The sequence below is a fragment of the Aquarana catesbeiana genome, linkage group LG01 (genome assembly GCF_042186555.1).
Source record: "Aquarana catesbeiana isolate 2022-GZ linkage group LG01, ASM4218655v1, whole genome shotgun sequence".
NCBI lineage: Eukaryota > Metazoa > Chordata > Amphibia > Anura > Ranidae > Aquarana > Aquarana catesbeiana.
In genome coordinates this window covers 171,926,160-171,946,238 of record NC_133324.1, presented here as the reverse complement: position 1 = coordinate 171,946,238, position 20,079 = coordinate 171,926,160, and the positions used below count along the sequence as shown (strand labels likewise).

The following is a 20,079-nucleotide window of genomic DNA, read 5'->3' as shown; positions in this document are numbered from 1 at the left end:
ATCTGAACTGTGGAAGGTGTGCCCAAAGAGGACAAGCAGGGGGAAAGAGACTAGTCACTAGTATTGCCGATAGGCAATGTAATCCTTTCCCCATTAACGAACAACCAGTCTTGTTCTACACGGATCTGTGTGGGGAGTGAACTGACTGGGAGTAGAGAGAGATTGCTGTTTCTGATCACTAGTTACAGACGATCTCTTTCTACTCCTCTGACAGAACTGGGATCCGCTTTGTTTACACTGGCAGATCCCCGTTCTGGCTCTCTGTGGGGCGATCGCGGGTGGCCATCGCGACCGCCGGCCACACGCATCGGCTCCGGCGGCGCGCCTGCTATAGATGTTACACAGGGCGCCGTACCGGTACGGCTATTCGCGCAATAGAGCCGCCCTGCCGAAGTATATCTGTGGCGGCTGGTCGGTAAGTAGTTAAATCGTATCTATGGTCAAAATATAAAATTAGATTTAATTTCCACCATTTTATTTCAATTATTTCCAGCCTATTCCTATTAGGCCTCATTCACATTGACTGCGGCTTTGAAATCTTGTGACTTCATCTGAAAAAAAAAAAAAAAAACTGGAAGACATCTGTGCGGCTTCATGCACAGATGTCTATGCAAGTCAAACTCGAAAAAGCCAAAAGTAGTGCAGGAACTACTTTTTCAAATTGATACGGCACCACAAAGTCAGTGTCGCACCAATTTGAACAGTGCGATTGCCAGCGACAAGGTGCGACTTGTCATGTGATTTTACCTTAATCTGAATGATCTTGAAGTTTGTAAACTTACTTTGTGGAGATCCTCACACAATTACCTCCTTGAATTCTGTGACATGCATTCACTATGCCCTGTGAGTAGTAGGCACTGCTGTGTCACATTTCACAGAGCCTGCCTTCTGAACTACAAAAGACGCTGAGGAGGAGGAGTTTCAGAAGGCGAAATCAGTACAGAAATCATTGCTTGCAGGCAGCATGGTACCATGGGATATGTAGTCCTTAGAAATAGAAAGTAAACAGCAGAGGAGAAGCTGCAAAGCATGCAGGGAATCCAGGAAGTTGTGGAAAGAGACGGCCAGCAGATTGGTAGAACTTTTTTCAGATTTTTCACATAAGCTTATATTGGATTGTCAAATATAACTATTGTTTGTATTGCTTTTACAATGTTGATGGTATAAAAGGAAAGTGTATGCAGTGTCCTTTAAATAAACTATACCTACTCAGAAACTGCAGAGAGACCACTGCTTCCACACAGCAGCAAGGGTCTTTTTCTGTAGAATGCTGACAGGGGACAAGCTTTTTGGCACAGGGAGAGTCTGCTCTCTGATGATGTGTAGTTTTATAAGGTTGTTATGGTCACAAACCAGTATTCATGCTTAAATGGCACATCATTTCTGCCACTTCTAGTGATAATCCCTAAGGACCTTGCTCCAAAGACATACGATCACACTTTCCTAATCTCATTCAGTGTATAGAACACATTATATTCTTATCACTTCTCTAAAAGAATAAACTCCGTAATGGCATACCCATGGTAAACACAGAACGGCTTTATAATTCACACTTTGGTTACATGAAGGAAGGTTAATGCTTCATTTGCTAGACATCTGCAGAGTGTCAACACAATGAATGTGAAATAAATACCACTCATTACCCGACACAAAGAGCTTTTAGATGGGCATGCACTGACCAATAATTAAGTTATTTTCTCTAGTTTTTCTAATCAGTATTGGGATAGAATAATTAGGGGAATCACTTCTGTGCTGGGTTTGAACCGTATAGGCATTATTGAAATCTTTAAATCTTTTAAAATATTACAGCGGACCTTCAGTCATTTTTTCATCTTTCCATCTATTAAATCTTCTGCCCTTGTTGTTTTAAACTTTTGGATACTATAACACTTTTTTTTTCTGTAGTAAATACCTTTATACGGCCCACTTGCTGTTTGTCTGGTCATTAGCCTAGGCTTATGACATCATACACAGCTCTTTCTCTCGTGGAAGTTTGCCAGGAAGGGAGGGGGGATAAGTCATAAGAGGGCGATTGAGAGCTGCAGAGTTGGAGGTGTCTCTGTGTAAATCCAGGAAGTGAACAGGCAGTAGCTTTAGCTGCCCACAGTTAAAATGGATGCAGCCACACTCAGTGGAGGGAGATTTCTGCAGCATAGTAAAGAATCGCAGTATATATATATACAATAATATGCAAAGTGTTTGGAGGGAAGCTTCAGAATGGCAATTTTGAGCAGACTGCAGTTCCTATTTAAATACCTAAAAACATCACAAATGACAAATTCGGTGTGCTGAAAATGACATCATACTTGGCAATAATAAATACCAGAGTTTGGCTCACATTGGGCGTGGCTAATAGTTTAAATTCACAATCCATCTTCGATAAGGAAAACATAGCTTGCCCTATAGTTTAGTTATCACCCTTTGTGGAAGCAATGGCTTTTAGTCTTGTCTCCAAACATAGAAAAGAAGAAAAGCCTGTCCCCTGCCAGCATGCTGTAGAGAGGAACCATTAGCTGTCTGTGTGGAAGCACCGGTGTCACTGCAACGGTCCGACAACCCCCAGGTGGGTCAGAAATATATCTCCGAAATCAGGAAAACTTTACATGGTGCTTTTTGATGAGCACTAGCTGTATCGTAGGGGCTGTGGCGGACCTCTGCAGAGAGACCCCTGCCTGTAGAGAGGAAGGGTCCTTGTCTAAAGTATTCTGGCAGGGGACAGGGGGACAGGCTTTCTACTCAGGCTGAGGCCGTTACACAAAAAGAAACATTGTAAACCTTTAGTTTTGATCCACATAGTATTTATTTAGCCGATTTAGACTACTTGGGATTTAACTACTAGCCAAGAAAAAACAACGTTAGCAGACCAGGACATCACTTTGTGGTATGGATCATTGTCGTGTTTACATGCCGCGTTTGCATTCACATGATTGCACTATTCTAGTCTGCATCTCCCCAAGTTAATACATAAAATCTGGCCTGTTAGTGGGTCCTGAGGACAGGAGTTGAGAACCTGGATAGTGCTCATTGGCCCTGTGCTGATCACATGCACCCTCCCAAGAAAAAAAAAAAAAAAACACACTCTAGCATTACACACCAAACTAAGCATGTGCGGTTTGTCCCCTAGCCTCTGTTCTATCAGGAGATGGGGAGAAACAGAGAAGACAGGGTCGAACAGCCTTAATACACAATGCAGAGGATTAACCCCTTATACTGCATATACAGACCGATTTTACTGTTGTGGGTTTAGTAACACTTTACCTAGGGTTCCATGGAACCCTAAGGTTCTTCCAGAGGCTGCTAGGGGTTCCTTGAAGTGGAGCTACGCTTCACCTGACCACCACAAACCAAAAATGCTCTTTTATTCATTTTTAATAATCAAAGCAAACTCGCACGTCAATTAATGTCTCCAAGCTTTATATTTTGTGGCAAAAACACCCCCTACTATTTCTGACCATGGCCATCTTGAGTAAGGGCAGATGATTCATGTAGCATTTACTTCCTGGAATCCACCTGTCGTTAGCTCAGGCATGCAGGCAGGAGAGGGTGTGCTTAGCTAAGAAAGCCCCTCCTCCCCTATAAAAATAATCAATGTCGATTGAGAGAGGGAAGTTTCCACTTTGACCTCCTATTTGATGGTACCTGCATATTCCTGGGGTCATTGCTACTTGAAAGAGCGAATGGCATGACCCCAGAAGATCTTTTTATCTGCCTGGAAGGGTGGCATTCTCATCATGAGTGAGAGGGGTCTTTTTCCCACCATCAATGCAAGGGGCATTTTTCCCAATGCATTGGTTTTGTCAAGGGTTCCCCGATACCCGAAAAATATTTCAAGGGTTTCTTGGGGGGGGGGGGGTAAAAAGGTTGAGAAAGGCTGCATGAGATAACTAAAACAAAGCAAGTAGTGTGCTACCATCAGCCAACTCACTTCTCTATAACATAACAAAGGGTTCCACCATTACTTTTGTCCTTCTAGGAGTCAAAAAGTAATTGACATGTTTTCTATTTCTTGGCGTTCTGGCTCTCTAGGAAATGTTTGATGTGTTATTCTGTTACATTTGTTTTTAGTCATTAAGGTTTGGTAAAACACGTCACAGCACCAACAAAGGATGAAGCAATGAACCGTGGGAGGCTCAGAGCTGCTCATTTGCTTTATACTGTAACATAGCGCTGGTCTTGGAAGATCAATCAAATCAATTTGCCTTCGGGGCCAGACTTGTGCTGGGATGGAGAAAGCCCGGAGTCTGCTTCCAACCTCTGCACTGCTCAGAGGCATCTGGTGAAGGGGTGAGGATGGCAGCCTCTGCTCTTAGCATAATTCCAAGAACAAAGTGGTTGCCTTCTTCAAAAACAAGGACAACATACTTCACTTGGAGCATGTATGTATATATATTTTTTTAAAATACTTTATATTTATTTGCAGAATAGATATAAAGGCTGAACCAAGCCAAGAACCTTTCAGTATCTACTTGTGGTGCACATAGATTTTGGGAAAAACATAAAATGCATCTATGTGACATCTTACACCAACCATGGTGGTCTGCAAAAATATGTAAATCCTCATGAAGCTATGTATCAATTTTATACCAAAAACTATAATGAATAGTTTAAAAAAAAATTGCTTCAAGATATAATTGTAAGGCCAAACTACATACAACATTCCGAAGTGAGTGTTGGACAATCTGAAACTGCCTGTGATCAGTCAATCCAAACGCCCTCCATGAACTTCTATTGTTACCGTTGGATGAACCTGCTTTGCCACCATGGTCTGTGATTGATTTCTACTACAGTACAAACCCATGAAAGTGCGCAACAACTGCAAGCGGCTGCAACAACATACAATCAGTTAACGATCACAATCAACGCGACGGAACTGATAATCATTTGCAAGTATTTAACTCCTCGCGCAACTGAAAAATCGCTTTAGAAATCGGACATATAGCTTTGCTTTCAAGCGCTCTAGGCACTAGAGTTTGTCAGGCTGTAGTTCAAAAGTTAGGGATTAATACTAAAGATAGGACAAAAAAAATAAATAAAAAAATGAAGATGCACTGAAATTTCAGCCGAAAATAGGGTTATCAGCATTTTGGTGATAGAGAAAAAAGTGGAAATAACAGTATCGAAAAAGCATGTGATTTTACCACGATTTTACCGTGTGTTTTTCATAGGTCATGTGACTCCAAAACCACATCAAAAATGTAACACGGGTACATTTTTGATGCGTTCTTGCTGCATTTTCAATGCATTTTAACAGGGAGGTGCGTTTCCGGTGATTTTTTTTTTTTTTTTTAACTGACCAATAATGTAGCAAGATTTTTAACACAACGGAAGCGCAACGGACCAGTGTGAAGAAGAGGGATTAATTTTTCTTGCACTAAAGGTGCCGATAATGGCCAACAACACAAAAAAAACTAAATCTGCTGCGCTATAGGTATATAAAGATGTAAAGGGTTAATTATAAGCAGCTGACACAATATGCATGGAACAACATAAACAAATATCAGAAAAATGGTGCAGCGCTAGTTGCATTTAAAGTCCATTATTATTATACATGATTTATATAGCGCCAACAGTTTACGCAGCGCTTTACAATGTAGGGGGGGGGGCAGCACAATTACAGTACAGTACAATACAGAAGGGACAGGAGGGCCCTGCTTGTAGAGCTTACATTCTAAAGGGAGGGGGTGGTGGTACAAAAGGTAATAGATGCGGGGAATGATTTGATAGGGGTGTCCATAATAACAGTCCATATAATACCCAGATATGGTTTCTGCTCTAGCAATCACCTATGTCATAAGAGTATAGAGACCATCACCAACACCCGAACACACTACCTCTTACCCTCTGATGGGATAATTAGCGCATAAAGTATCACCCAAACAACAGCTATGACAGCAATCAGCCTCAGGGATAGTCTCCAGAGTCTCCACCACAGCACCCGAAGTCTCAATGGACATAAAAGAAAGACTCCTCATACTGCAGACATCCCATTAAAAGTTTAAAGGAATAAGAACCACATGAATACACTCACATTTGCAGGAATAAAATAATAGCATGATAGAAACGTTTAGCGTTGCAAACCCACGAAATGGCCGCTACGTCCCGGTATACAACCATCGCTTCACACATCTCCGACTTCTCCCTATGCGTTTCGTCATATATATATATTTTACAGTAATACAGTATTCCAAAAATGCACTCAAAAAACAATTACTAGTGCTCCCTCCTCTGTGAGCAGAGATACAATCCAAATATACAAACAATAATATCATACATATAATGAGAAATATGTGTAGAAAGTTCAAATATAGATGAACCACCACCTGGAGGAAAGATTCCCAATCACCCTCAAATAGTAAATAAATCAAAACCTGAGTCAAAATAATAGTCTCCAGAACATGGATCCCCACTCTGATGAGCTTATGTGGTTCAAGTGGTCTGTTTTACCCGCGACTGATGATTTCTAAAAAGTTGCTCTCAGAAATAAAAACACATTATGCGTCACAGGTCACGTGACTTTCTCAAAAGAAATAAAACATTATAACTATAACCTTTTATTTCCCTTGAGAAAGTCACGTAACCTGTGACGCAACGTGTCAGGATGAGCCAGTGACGTCACCTTCAGTGTTTCACTACACCGGACGTGTAGTGAGGAGGAAAGCTGTGTGCACTACTGATCGTTTTAAGAGCATTTTTTAACCCAACCAAATGTGAGTGAACAGCCTACATCAATTGGGGGTTTATGAATTACACAGCAATCTTGTGCAATGATGCGTTTTTATTTATGAGAGCAACTTTTTAGAAATCATCACGTCTGGTGTAGTGAAACACCGAAGGTGACGTCACTGACTCATCCTGATGCGTTGCGTCACAGGTCACATGACTTTCTCAAGGGAAATAAGAGGTTATAGTTATAATGCTTTATTTCCCTTGAGAAAGTCATGTGACCTGTGACGCATGATGTGTTTTTATTTCTGAGAGCAACTTTTTAGAAATCATCAGTCGCGGGTAAAACAGACCACTTGAACCACATAAGCTCATCAGAGTGGGGATCCATGTTCTGGAGACTATTATTTTGACTCAGGTTTTGATTTATTTACTACTTGAGGGTGATTGGGAATCTTTCTTCCAGGTGGTGGTTCATCTCTATTGGAACTTTCTACACATATTTCTCATTATATGTATGATATTATTGTTTGTATATTTATGATTATTATAACCTTATATATTTGGATTGGATCTCTGTTCACAGAGGAGGGAGCACTAGTAATTGTTTTTTGAGTGCATTTTTGGAATTACTGTGCGACATTTATTAAGCGCGCCATTAATATATTTTTTTATCTCATTATTCTGTATGTGGCAACAGAGCACATTTAAATAGCTGCAGCTGAACTAGTTTTTCACATTAGCAATTAGGTCCATATAAGAGCTTTAGTAATATATAATTGTATTATATATTTTTTTAAAAACTGTCAGTCGTTTTCGGCCAAGTGCATCCTGCATTTTCAGTACCAACAATTTCATTTTGGTGCACCTCTTAAAAAAAAAAAAAAAAAAAATACATCTTTTAAACATTTTTGAACTTATACAATAAAAAAAGAAAAATGTATATATTATAATAAAAAAGAAAAATGTATATATTATAATATAAAAGAAAAATGTATATTTTTTTCCCTCGCATCATTCATAATTGTGTTTTAAAAGTCAATAGAATATATTATATATTAAAGATGGTCTTTAAAAAAAAAAAAAAATAAAATCTATGAATGTATATGCTGGCAGTAACCTTGAACTACTCCGCTGTAAAGCTCTTGACCAGTAAATGTGGTTACTTAATAACTTGCTGATAGAAATCCAGATGTAAACATTTAATAGATAATCAGGCTTTGTTGATCAGATTTAGATTAGCCTGCCCCAACCTTTTCCCAGTTAATCGCTGCAGGAATTATTCAAGGTAATGATCTTGAACAAAAGCACCTCTCAGCCATCCACCCCATACAAACTGTTCAAATTAGTCACAAGCCACAAATATTAGGACGTTATGCAAAGGTCAAATCACATATGTGGACCCTGAACGTCTCAGAAAGTCTAGCAGGCAATTCAAACCTCTGAACTTAACTGTTCCCAACCAGAGGGGAGGAAGTACTGTAGATTCCCAGATGTAATCCTATCTGCTTCTGCTGAATGGCTGCTGCAAACCACATATCATTGCACACATCAGTTGTTACAATTACAACCATAATTAGCTTCAGAACTTTAGATATAAACAGAACGGGAACACTCCATGTACAGGGGACGGACTGTGCCGCTCTCCATGCAGCATATAGAATTAGGATATATTAATAGAAGAATTAGCTGTCACTTGATAAGGGAATGTCAGATTGGTCTTTCAGAGGAAATCTCTTGCAGGGGTTAAATTCTTTCTGACTCCCATCCAGAGCAGAATCAGCACAAGGCTCCCCTTTCTCCTTGTAGAAGCTGGAAACCTGATCTCAGCCTGACTCCTAGCAAACACCAGGAAAGGAATTGAGGGGGAAAAAAAAAAAAAAAAAGACATCTGGATCATTACACACCGTATACCTAAGAGGGGATACTTAACTCGTTCACGCCTGCAGCACAAAATGCAATCAGTTAAAAAGCAAATAAAGAAAAAAAAAAAAAAAAAGAAAATGGGCTTTCAGCTTTATATTCCACTATCAATCATATCCTGACTCTGCAAATGACTACACAGATCTTTGTGCTACATTTAAACCGGCCTTTCCCAACTAGGGTCCTCCAGAGGTTGTTAGGGGTTCCTTGAACTGTGGCTGATTGACCTCACCTTTGATGGTGCTTGAATAGTTCTGGGGCCATCAGAACTTGGCACAGTCAACTGTATGGCAGCAATGGTCTTTTTGGCTGTCTGTAAAGGTGAGATTTTGACCACCACCACCGTGAGGGCTCTGCCCACTGGCCACCTAAGGGAGGGGACCGCTCTGCCCACCATCAGGAGGGTACACCAGAAGTTGTTGGGGGTTCCTTGAACTGTGGCTGATTGACCTCCTATTTGATGGTGCCTGAATAGTTCTGGGGACAACGAAACTTGGCACAGCCAGCTGCATGGCACCAATGGTCTTTTTGGCTCTGTAAAGGCGAGATTTTGACCACCAACTTGAGGGGGCCGATCTTCCCATTGGCCAACAATGTGAGGGGGCCAATCTTCCCAATGGCCACCAGCGTAAGACATTCTTCCCACTAAACCCCAACCTAATAGTCATTTTCCCACTGACACCCAATAAATTAGTTTGGGGTTCCCCAAAACCCGAAAAAAAAACAAAAAAAACTTAAGGATTTCCCCGTTGTAAAAAGTTTGAGAAAGGCTAGAAAGGCTGGTCTAGACAAAACATTTATACACAAATTATATAATATATATTATATTTTACACACACACTTTGCAATGCCAACAAGGAATAGGAGTTATGGTAAATGAGCCTTGATGGTGGCTCCTAAGATAAGAATGCTTTCACAATAACAGTGCATCTCTTCATGATAGTGCTCATTCACCTCGCCTTTGCAGGTTACAATGCACAAGTAGTGTCAATAAGAACTATATCACACAGATATTGTAGCATTCATTTATCTGCAAGTGAAATAAAAGCATTGGCAGGCTTCTTTGATAAAGCCGTACATGAACAGAACCCACCACAATGGGATGTCACTTTATCTGATTTAAATCTGTAAATACGACATCTGACTGGTTGATGTTGGTTATCCAACTTTCCAAATGATTTTCTGAGCCATCAAGAATCCTCCCGAGTATAGTCATGAAAAAGCATCATAGAGGAAAGGCAGAGCCTTGGCACCTTGGGGAAAAGACTGAGCACATCCCATTAGAGAGCAGCCACCAGCTGCGCCAGCCGACATCCACACCTCTCCTGACATACAAAGGATATACAGGTGCTCAGACAGCACAACCATTGCTGGTATCTTTATGTACAAAGCCCTCCACATCCAAAGGGTGATCACTGCATCTCTGTGAAAAGCAAACTTTACATCCATCAACCACAAAAAGGACCACTAGTACCACAGCCAGCAGAGACACTGGAAGAACATTGTTCCAAACATCTTCTCTACACAAGGATAATAAAACTTTCATTAACGACGTACTGGAAGTATCTCTATGTGTATGCATGTATAATGTTAGGGTCCCGTTTTCTGATATGGAGCCCATCTCTACTGGCGTTACCATATTCAACGCTCACAATAGCACTTTATTATTTTTTGTTTTTAAGCGTAATCAGACATTATTTGAAGGTGTGTGACCACCCTTGGGTTGGGAACTTGGAAGGTTGCAGCTCCTGAACCCCATTCACCCCCCAAGCATTTTGCTGTGCGTTTTTGCACATTTCCCTACGCATGACAACACTCAAGAATCCAATTGTGTTCTATTGTAGATGTTCAAAATCCCTACGCTCAGTCACTTGAAGCACAAAATGATGCATGAGATTTGTTTTTGGCCCCACAGACTTTAATTGAAGTGTCAATAAACTTGGAACAGAAGCACTTCTGTGTGTTTTTTCACCTTAACAACTGTACTACTCTTCTCCCCCAATACAAAGATGCCCTAAGTTTGCTTCCATGTGCAACCATACTTGCAAAATACTTTTTAAAAAGTGCTTACTTGTAAAAAATGCTCCCAGATCTCCTGATAACCACTCACCTCTAGAATTGGGGACTAAAATGCTGCTTTGTTGGTTTTTTGACATGCCGCTTCTCTGGGTACCGGGCCTATCAACTGCACTGCCGCGGTTGTACTAGGCAGTTTAAGGACATTTCAGTGATGGCAAAACCGCCAGTGGAGATAAGCTCAAAGGTCTAAGCTTATCATACCGCAAAACTATTTGACTTCTAAAAAAGTAATAAAATACAGAATGTGTATAATAAATATAATCATACGCTAATACACAGGCCGCCTTATGTAAGGCGTTCTGTTCTCTGTAAAGTTGCATTAGGTGAAATTCCTCCTCGGTCACTTAGTCTGCACAGCCCAGCATACTGTTCACAGCTGTGGAAGATGCTGGCGTTTTATCAATAAATAATTAGGATAAAAGGGGAAAATGTCAATAAAGGCCTGGAATAAGTGCTAGCATATGGACTCCTGGATCCGGCATGTAACCGCTACTAAGCCCAAAAAGGGGTGTGGGGGAACCGTCACCATACTGCTGCCAGGTCCTCAGCTCCAAGGGGCAGAGGAGGCTCTCATGTCACCCGGGACAGAAAGTCCACAACCATTGTCCCCATACTGTAGTCCTCAGAACAGATCTTCATACAGCCCAGATCTGCCAGGAGATACAAATCTCTTACTCTCAGCTAATCCCATCTACTACAACACACAAGTATGGGTTACAGAACAGACTGACAAAACCAGAGACCACCCCCCCCAACACTAAAACCAAAGACCACCCCCCAACACTAAAACCAAAGACCGCCCCCCAACACTAAAACCAAAGACCACCCCCTTTAACACTAAAACCAGAGACCACCCCCCCAACATTAGAATCAAAGACCACCCCCCAACACTAAAACCAGAGACCACCCCCCAATACTAAAACCAGAGACCACCCCCCAACACTAAAACCAAGGACCACCCCCCCAACACTAAAACCAAAGACCACCCCCCAACACTAAAACCAAAGACCACCCCCCAACACTAAAACCAGAGACCACCCCCCCAACATTAGAATCAAAGACCACCCCCCAACACTAAAACCAGAGACCACCCCCAACACTAAAACCAAGGACCACCCCCCAATACTAAAACCAGAGACCACCCCCCCAACACTAAAACCAAGGACCACCCCCCCAACACTAAAACCAAGGACCACCCCCCCAACACTAAAACCAAGGACCACCCCCCAACACTAAAACCAAGGACCACCCCCCAACACTAAAACCAAGGACCACCCCCCAACACTAAAACCAAAGACCACCCCCCAACACTAAAACCAAAGACCACCCCCAACACTAAAACCAAGGACCACCCCCCAATACTAAAACCAGAGACCACCCCCCCAACACTAAAACCAAGGACCACCCCCCAACACTAAAACCAAGGACCACCCCCCAACACTAAAACCAAAGACCACCCCCCAACACTAAAACCAATGACCACCCCCCAACACTAAAACCAAGGACCACCCCCAACACTAAAACCAAAGACCACCCCCCCACACTAAAACCAAAGACCACCCCCCAACACTAAAACCAAAGACCACCCCCCCAACACTAAAACCAAAGACCACCCCCCAACACTAAAACCAAAGACCACCCCCCCAACACTAAAACCAAAGACCACCCCCCAACACTAAAACCAAAGACCACCCCCCAACACTAAAACCAATGACCACCCCCCAACACTAAAACCAAGGACCACCCCCAACACTAAAACCAAAGACCACCCCCCCACACTAAAACCAAAGACCACCCCCCCAACACTAAAACCAAAGACCACCCCCCCACACTAAAACCAAAGACCACCCCCCCACACTAAAACCAAAGACCACCCCCCAACACTAAAACCAAAGACCACCCCCCCTAAAACCAGAGACAGAGACACCCCGCAAATACTAAAACCAGAGACAACCCATGATGAATCCAACCATTGAACTGAGCACACACCATACAATTTGGGGTCATAGGTGCCATCATTCTAAACATCTGTCACCAGTAACATCCCATGACTCCAATCATCCAACCCACCATAGTTTATATGAAGCTGAGCACACACCGTACAATCAGGGACTACAGCTGCCAAATGATCATTGATGATCGCCCGGTGCGTGGAGGGAGATGATCGCCCGGTGCGTGGAGGGAGATGATCGCCCGGTGCGTGGAGGGAGATGATCGCCCGGTGCGTGGAGGGAGATGATCGCCCTGTGCGTGGAGGGAGATGATCGCCCTGTGCGTGGAGGGAGATGATCGCCCGGTGCGTGGAGGGAGATGATCGCCCTGTGCGTGGAGGGAGATGATCGCCCTGTGCGTGGAGGGAGATGATCGCCCTGTGCGTGGAGGGAGATGATCGCCCGGTGCGTGGAGGGTGATGATCGCCCGGTGCGTGGAGGGTGATGATCGCCCGGTGCGTGGAGGGTGATGATCGCCCGGTGCGTGGAGGGTGATGATCGCCCGGTGTATGGAGGAGATGATCGCCCCGTGCGTGGAGGGAGATGATCGCCCGGTGCGTGGAGGGTGATGATCGCCCGGTGTGTGGAGGAGATGATCGCCCGGTGTATGGAGGAGATGATCGCCCGGTGTATGGAGGAGATGATCGCCCGGTGTATGGAGGAGATGATCGCCCGGTGTATGGAGGAGATGATCGCCCGGTGTATGGAGGAGATGATCGCCCGGTGTATGGAGGAGATGATCGCCCGGTGTATGGAGGAGATGATCGCCCGGTGTATGGAGGAGATGATCGCCCGGTGTATGGAGGAGATGATCGGGGGTGATCGGTCGGACACACGGACACACACACGCACAGACAGACAGACACACACGGGCCGGTCTCACCTGTGTGCCCCCAGAGGGCCAGTATCAGTAGCGGGAGGAGGTGGAGGGGTCCCGGCGTACCGCGGCGATCAGCCCCGGGGTAGGAGAGTGCGGCCCTTCTCCCCATACCCGTCCATTCAGGTCGCGATGCCGGGCGGTGGGGCTGCGGAGCGGGAGCAGGCTGGCACTGCACGGCTCGCTTCCTTCTCTTCCTGGCGGAGAAAGTTTTCAGGAGGCGGAGAGTCCGGGGCGGAGATCGGGAGAAGAGAGAACACAGAGACGGTTAGACGGAGCACACATCCCGGACACAGCTCACATCACACTGTGTGTGCCGGAGGGGGACCGGGAGAGGAGAAGGGGCGGGACAGAAGGGGAGGGGGCTGCCGCTCATTGGGCGGATCCCGGAGATCCGCACCGCTCCCTCCACCCCATTGACAGCCAGCGCCGTCCAGGCCCCGCCCTCATTCCCGCCCCCTCTCCCTCTCCTGTGACTGGCCGTGTGGGGTCCCGGGCTGGGCGCTCAGTGGAATGTATCTATGGAGAAGTAGACGGCCCGGACATCTCTCCCTCCCGGGATTTCTTTTACATTACACACTTCCAAATTGCAAGGCGAACTTTAGAAGCCGTACCCCGTGATTGGCGAAGATAAGCAGAATGGGCGTGGTTGATGATATTTAGGAAACGCCCACTCCCCCATCTAACATTCCTGGGCCTCTTGTCACTAATACACAGAAGAGGGAACAGAGGGCGGGGACTTCCCTCTGATTGGATACAAGTTGTCCTGGCTGTCAGAATGTGTACCGCACTATACAATCTGATTGGTCGATCTCCATCCTCTATGGAGTGCAGGGGCCTGCCTGATTGGATGTCATTTCAATGGACAGTTGTATAGTTTTGGCTATACAACCCTACATATATCTTATATATAATATTATATATATAACAGATATCTAAGGCTAAGTTCACACATGTGCAGGTCAGGAACACTCACTAAATTCTGCAGACAAAGCGCACTGCTCTTTAGCAGACATAAAGTGGTGCCAATAATTCTTAATGGCACCCCCATGCACTGGCAAACACAGCGTATTTTTGTACACGCCAAATCACATGTTGCTGTGGCCTCATGCAGCTCGGAGCAGCATGATTTAAAAAAAAAAAACAGCGACTTCTTTCCACGCGTTTCTATGGTGAAATGAACAGGCTTCTGTACCGGCGACATGTGCATACAAACACGCCGCACATATATGAGCCCAGGCTTAGGGCTTGTTCGTATGTACATCAGCCCTTTTCCCCCCTCTGAAAAGTGATCTGCAGTGGATTTGCATTTGGCAATATGTCGCCTCCTTACCACCTGTTTTAACTCTATAAATGCAGCACCACAACCCTATGCATTGGATCTGGTTGCCGTGCTCACCCATACACTTAAATGGGTCGTGTTAGATGGCGGTGCCTCCCATCAAGTGCACCATGCTGTTTAATTTCTGCCTTGGCTGCAAAGCACCGCTGTCACAGCATGTGTCATGTGTACAGCCCTGAACTGCTGCATGCCCTTCTGTAGGTGGTGGTGGGGGGTAAAACTGAGCTTCAATTTTTTGATTTTAACACCCCCTACTGGCCCATGTGAAGGAGATTGTACAATCAGATTGTAGAGTGTATGTCCAGATAGTGATAGAGCTAGCAGATCTCCCTGACACTTAGCTCCCAACTGTCCCTGATGTGGAACCTTGTTTTGATTTGATCTATATAGTTGTATATACAGTAAAATGCACTATTTATCTTTCAAAAAGTGTTTCCTTTCATCCAATTTCTACATTGCTGCATTTGTAAATTTCAAAAAAACAATTTAAAGGAATAGTAGTGGAAAAAAAAGCACTTGTCGGTTTAACTAATAATTTTTTAAATAGAATTCTCCTTTAAGGGGGCGTGGCAGGGGGTGTGTCCCATGCATACATATTTTTGTTAATAGGTGACCCCCATTCCCCATCTTAAAAAGTTGGGAGGTATGCTGACATGCTGTGATGCTGGTGCACCCAAAATCATTGCAGTTTTTTTTTTTTTTTTTTTACCCAATTCAGCATTCAGGAAGTGAAATACTCATTAGGGTAGATTTACTAAAGGCACATAGACTTTGCAAGCACAGTTGCTCCATAGCTTACTAAATGAGGGGAAGTTCTGCTGACTAACATCATCCAATCATATGAAAGCAGAAATGCTGTTTTTTTAAAATTTTCCTTGCATGTGATTGGGTATTCTTTGCAAAGTGAAGCTTTCCTCATTTACTAAGCTCTGGCGCAAATGCACTTTTAAACATCATTAAATCATTTTGCCTTTAGTAAATCTACCCATTGTCTTTGCTATAGAGAAAAGGAACACTTCACTTTCTACATACAGCAAAAAGACTCTGTTATTAAAAAGCAGGTAAAAGCACAGACAAATCAAGTATTGTAGATGCTTACTAGCAGTGTTTTTCTTCTCCATAGATTACCATTCACTTGTAATGTTCCATTGAACTTGCTAGAGAATCTGAATTTGCAGGAAGGGTCGATTCCTGGAACAGCCCATGCCCTCTTTACATGCCTCTTTTTTGGGAGTGTTTCGTTACTGTCTGTGCTGGCCCAGCTCCTCCTTCCATTCATCACCTCCCTATAATATCTTTTATGTAGCTGCCAGGAGAGGGGCATAGGGGGAAACTATACAGTTTCACTTAAGGGACAACTCTGAGTCTGCTAGGGCTGCTTTCATCACATCCAAGACTGTCCAAGTAAATAACATGTATAAAATACACACACTATATAATCATATGGGAAGAGATTGAATGCAATACATGGTCCGGTGGCAGGGTTCTGGAAATCTTCTGATGGGTCCCATGAAGTCATTTTCTTGTCTGGCTTTGCTGGTCCTTACTGGCGTAGGAACAACCTCATGTAAGCACCACCATGCCCTGCGTGCTGTAAACCCAAGCTGGCATGATGATGAGTCGAAAACTCAACTATACTGACCTGAAGATGGATGTATAACCTGATTCAGTTTTCAGGCATTTTTTGAAATCAGTTTTTGTGACAGAACTAATAACGTTTGAATGAGGGACCCTTCTACTTTCCCCCCTCTGAAAATGCTAGTTGACTGGCCATTAAAGCTGAACTCCAGGAAAAATAAAACTTGCAGTGGAGCTGCCTGTACATTACAAGATTAGGCAGCCCATACATTAGTCATTTTTTTTTTCATTCAACCTGCAGGTTAAACGAAAAACAAAACAAATGACCCGATTTCCCCATCCACACATTCAATATGGATGGAGGAATCACTCTCATGGAGCTATTGTGTTCTGACAGCAGGGATACACTGATCAGCGCTGCCGGCTATAGCCGGCGGTGCTGATCGCGTGAAAATTTTCCAACAGCATAGGCGTGCACAAGGGGTGTGCCAGGTGTGCCTGGGCACACCCTAATCCTGCAGTTGGCAACCCGTCAATGGCGAGCAGGTGACAGGTAAAATGCAATCCTTCTTTGCTGACCCTCAAACTGGACAGGAAAAGTGGTGGGGGTGAAATTTAGTGGAACCGATCTGTATTTTCCTCCTGCAGCAGCTGAAAGTAGGCTTCTCCTCCTCTCCCTCCCGTCGACATTCAGCTGCCACAGGAGGAAGAAAATACAGGGGATCGGTACCAATATATGCCACCCCCACCACCCCTCCTGTCCCTGTTACTCTTCTTTTTGTTGTCCGGGCCCCCCTGTGTGCTCCCTGGCTCCCCCTTCCTCCCATTGTTTCAGGATGGAGAGTGGGGAAGAGGCCGGTAAATATGTCAAACGCATATGTGTTGGAGCTTTGGGGTACACACCCTAATGAAATGGGCTGCGCACACCTATGTCCAACAGATTAGTTGTACAGAAGTCAATCGGTAGATCGACCTCTGTTCAACCAGCCTGTCTATACATGGATGAAAATGTGGCTGCTCCCTGCTGAACTGGCCCAATTTAACTGCACATTTCTGTGGGATTTTTAGGGGATTCGGAAAAGCACTGTTTACACAATCATCTGTACTTGCAGGCTCCACTGAATTGCTAGACTGGTCCCCATAGTCTGCACTCCGGTGGTCATCAAGACCACCACAGGGACCCTAGCCTTGTATCGGATGTGAGGATGCCTAGAGACAATCTACCACCGGAGCATAGAGGAGCTCTGTCTGCCTCAAAATCGGAGGATCGGGTAAGTAGGGTGCTTTTACCGTCCCCTAGACAGAAACAAGTGGTTAACCTTGCAGTGCGGGCACAGCCTTACAGTACGGGAGGGTTTTAAGGTTTTCTGGGGTTGGGCTATAAAATGTTACGAAACCCAGGACCCTGTATTCACTATATCTGGTCTCCCACAGTACACAAAACATGGAAATGCAATAGTTTTACTAAATATAACCTGCTAAATACCTTTTCTCATCAGCAGTATATAGCAGTCTTGTGACTTCTATCAGTGTCCGACCAAGCACTGGTTAATGCATATAGGAGGAGTTTTCATTCTCCTCTGACCATCCTTTGAGGCTGCATGACTCCTGAGTTTCTGTCTGGATAGTGCTGATTGGCTCTGTGCAGATAACATGCCCACCCCCTCAAAAAGAAACCTTCTAGCAACACACACCAAACTGAGCATGTGCAGGGTATCCCCAAGGCTCTGCACTATCAGCAGATGGATTGGGGACTGTGGAAGAGGGGAAGGATCAGAGTACCCCTTAGGTTCCACAGTGAGTATAACAAGCATGCTTTACTGCATATACACACTGATTTTTCTTTGTGGGTTTAGTAACACTTTAAGCCAATGCAATGCCTACAGTACTTTCTGAATCACTGACCTGGAATTAGGATACAGATCAGGATAGTCAGGGAAATGTGGAAAACCTTTATCTGCATCCATGTTCCAGGACAATGACTCAAGGAATTGAAGAATAAGGCTTAGCATGGTAGCCAGGCCCCTGTACTGTACAAATCACAAGTCCTTATCTGCATAGTTGTTCCAGGACAACGACTCCAAGCACTGAAGCATGACAACCAAACAACTAACATTTGCAGAGTGAGACAGACGTCAGCAATAGCAGCCTCCATGCTTCTCTCAAGAAAGCTTTACTTTTATATTGCCCATGTTTTATTGTACCGTTAAAGTATAACTAGTTTTGGATAGAGTGGAGAGGGATTAGAACACCTGTGAGCTTTTATTGCCTGTCTGTGCCCCCATTAGGAAGATTCACCCTCTCTATTTGTCATGTTTATCGTTATCATTGAAAGTGAAAGAAAGTCCCAAAATTTAGGTTGTCTCCAGAAATGTAATAGAGGGGAAATTTTCCAATGGGGATACTAGTTTTGGTGACCTGGGGGTTCCCAAGGGATTCCCTTAATTTGCAGGGATTTCCTCTCACATCCTGTTTTGGCTATGGGACAGGAAGTGAAGGGAAATCTCCCCAATGGGACACAGATGGCAAACAATAAACCAGCAAGAGTTATAATAACCCTCCCTTACTCTAAAATGAAAAAAAAAAAGTTGTGTCTATAGTTCTACTTTAACCACTTCAGCCCCCGGAAGGATTTGCCCCCTTCCCGACCAGGCCATTTTTTGCGATACTGCACTGCGTCACGTTAACTGACAATTGCACTGTCGTGCGACATTGTACCTAAACAAAATGTATGTATCTTTTTCCCCACAAATTTTGCGCTATAAACAAAAAAAGCTACAATTTTGAAAAAAAAAAAAACACAATATTTTGTATTTTTTGCTATAATAAATAACCCAATTAAAAAAAACAAAAAGAAACAAAACAATTTTTTTCCTCAGTTTAGGCGGATATGTATTCTTCTACATATTTGTGGTAAAAAAAATTGCAATAAGCGTATATTGATTGGTTTGCACAAAAGTTATAGCGTCTACAAAATAGGGGATAGATTTATTTTTGTTATTTTTTTTTTTTTTACTAGTAATGGCGGCGATCTGCGACTTTTATCAGGACTGCAACATTGCGGCGAACAGATCGGACACTTTTGACACTTCTTTGGGACCATTGACATTTATACAGTGATCAGAGCTAAAAATAGCCACTGATTATTGTATAGATGTCACTGCCAGGGAAGGGGTCAACACTAGGGGTGATCAAGAGGTTAACTTTGTTCCCTCAGCGTGTTCTCACTGTAGGAGGGATGGAACTGACTAGGGGAAGAGAGATCTGTGATTATACTTAGTATGAACACACGATCTCTCTCCTCTCCCCTGAGAGAACCGGGATTTGTGTGTTTACACACACAGATCTGTCATTAACGATCGCGGGTGCCCGGCGGTCATCTCTCCCACCGGGTATGCGCAACATCTTCGGGGACACGCGGCGGGCGCGTGCGCACCTGCTGTGACGTCTTAAAGGAGCGAGTGCGGCTATGGCGATTCGCACAGCCGTGCCAACCTGCCGCAGTATAACTGCGGTGGCTGGTCGGCTAGTGGTTAAGCTGACCACACATTATACAGTTTGATTCTACAATCTTGTTTGGATCCACTATCAACTAAGTAGTACATGGACCTGCCTGATTCAATACT

The 20,079-nt window shown here is 43.9% G+C and overlaps 1 protein-coding gene across 3 annotated transcripts in view; it reads right to left on the bottom strand.

Annotated features, from left to right (window-relative positions):
- Positions 1 to 20,079, bottom strand: part of RGMB (repulsive guidance molecule BMP co-receptor b) — a 107,282-nt gene that overhangs the window by 49,877 nt on the left and 37,326 nt on the right. The window contains exon 3 of one of the 3 annotated variants that reach the window (XM_073624562.1): positions 13,540 to 13,730. The exons of 1 other annotated variant lie outside the window; for it this stretch is intronic. In XM_073624562.1, the coding sequence (XP_073480663.1) occupies positions 13,540 to 13,730 (191 nt within the window). Of the gene's footprint in view, positions 1 to 13,539; positions 13,879 to 20,079 lie in introns of those variants that run through there. One more of the 3 variants, XM_073624563.1, reaches the window with a different exon arrangement.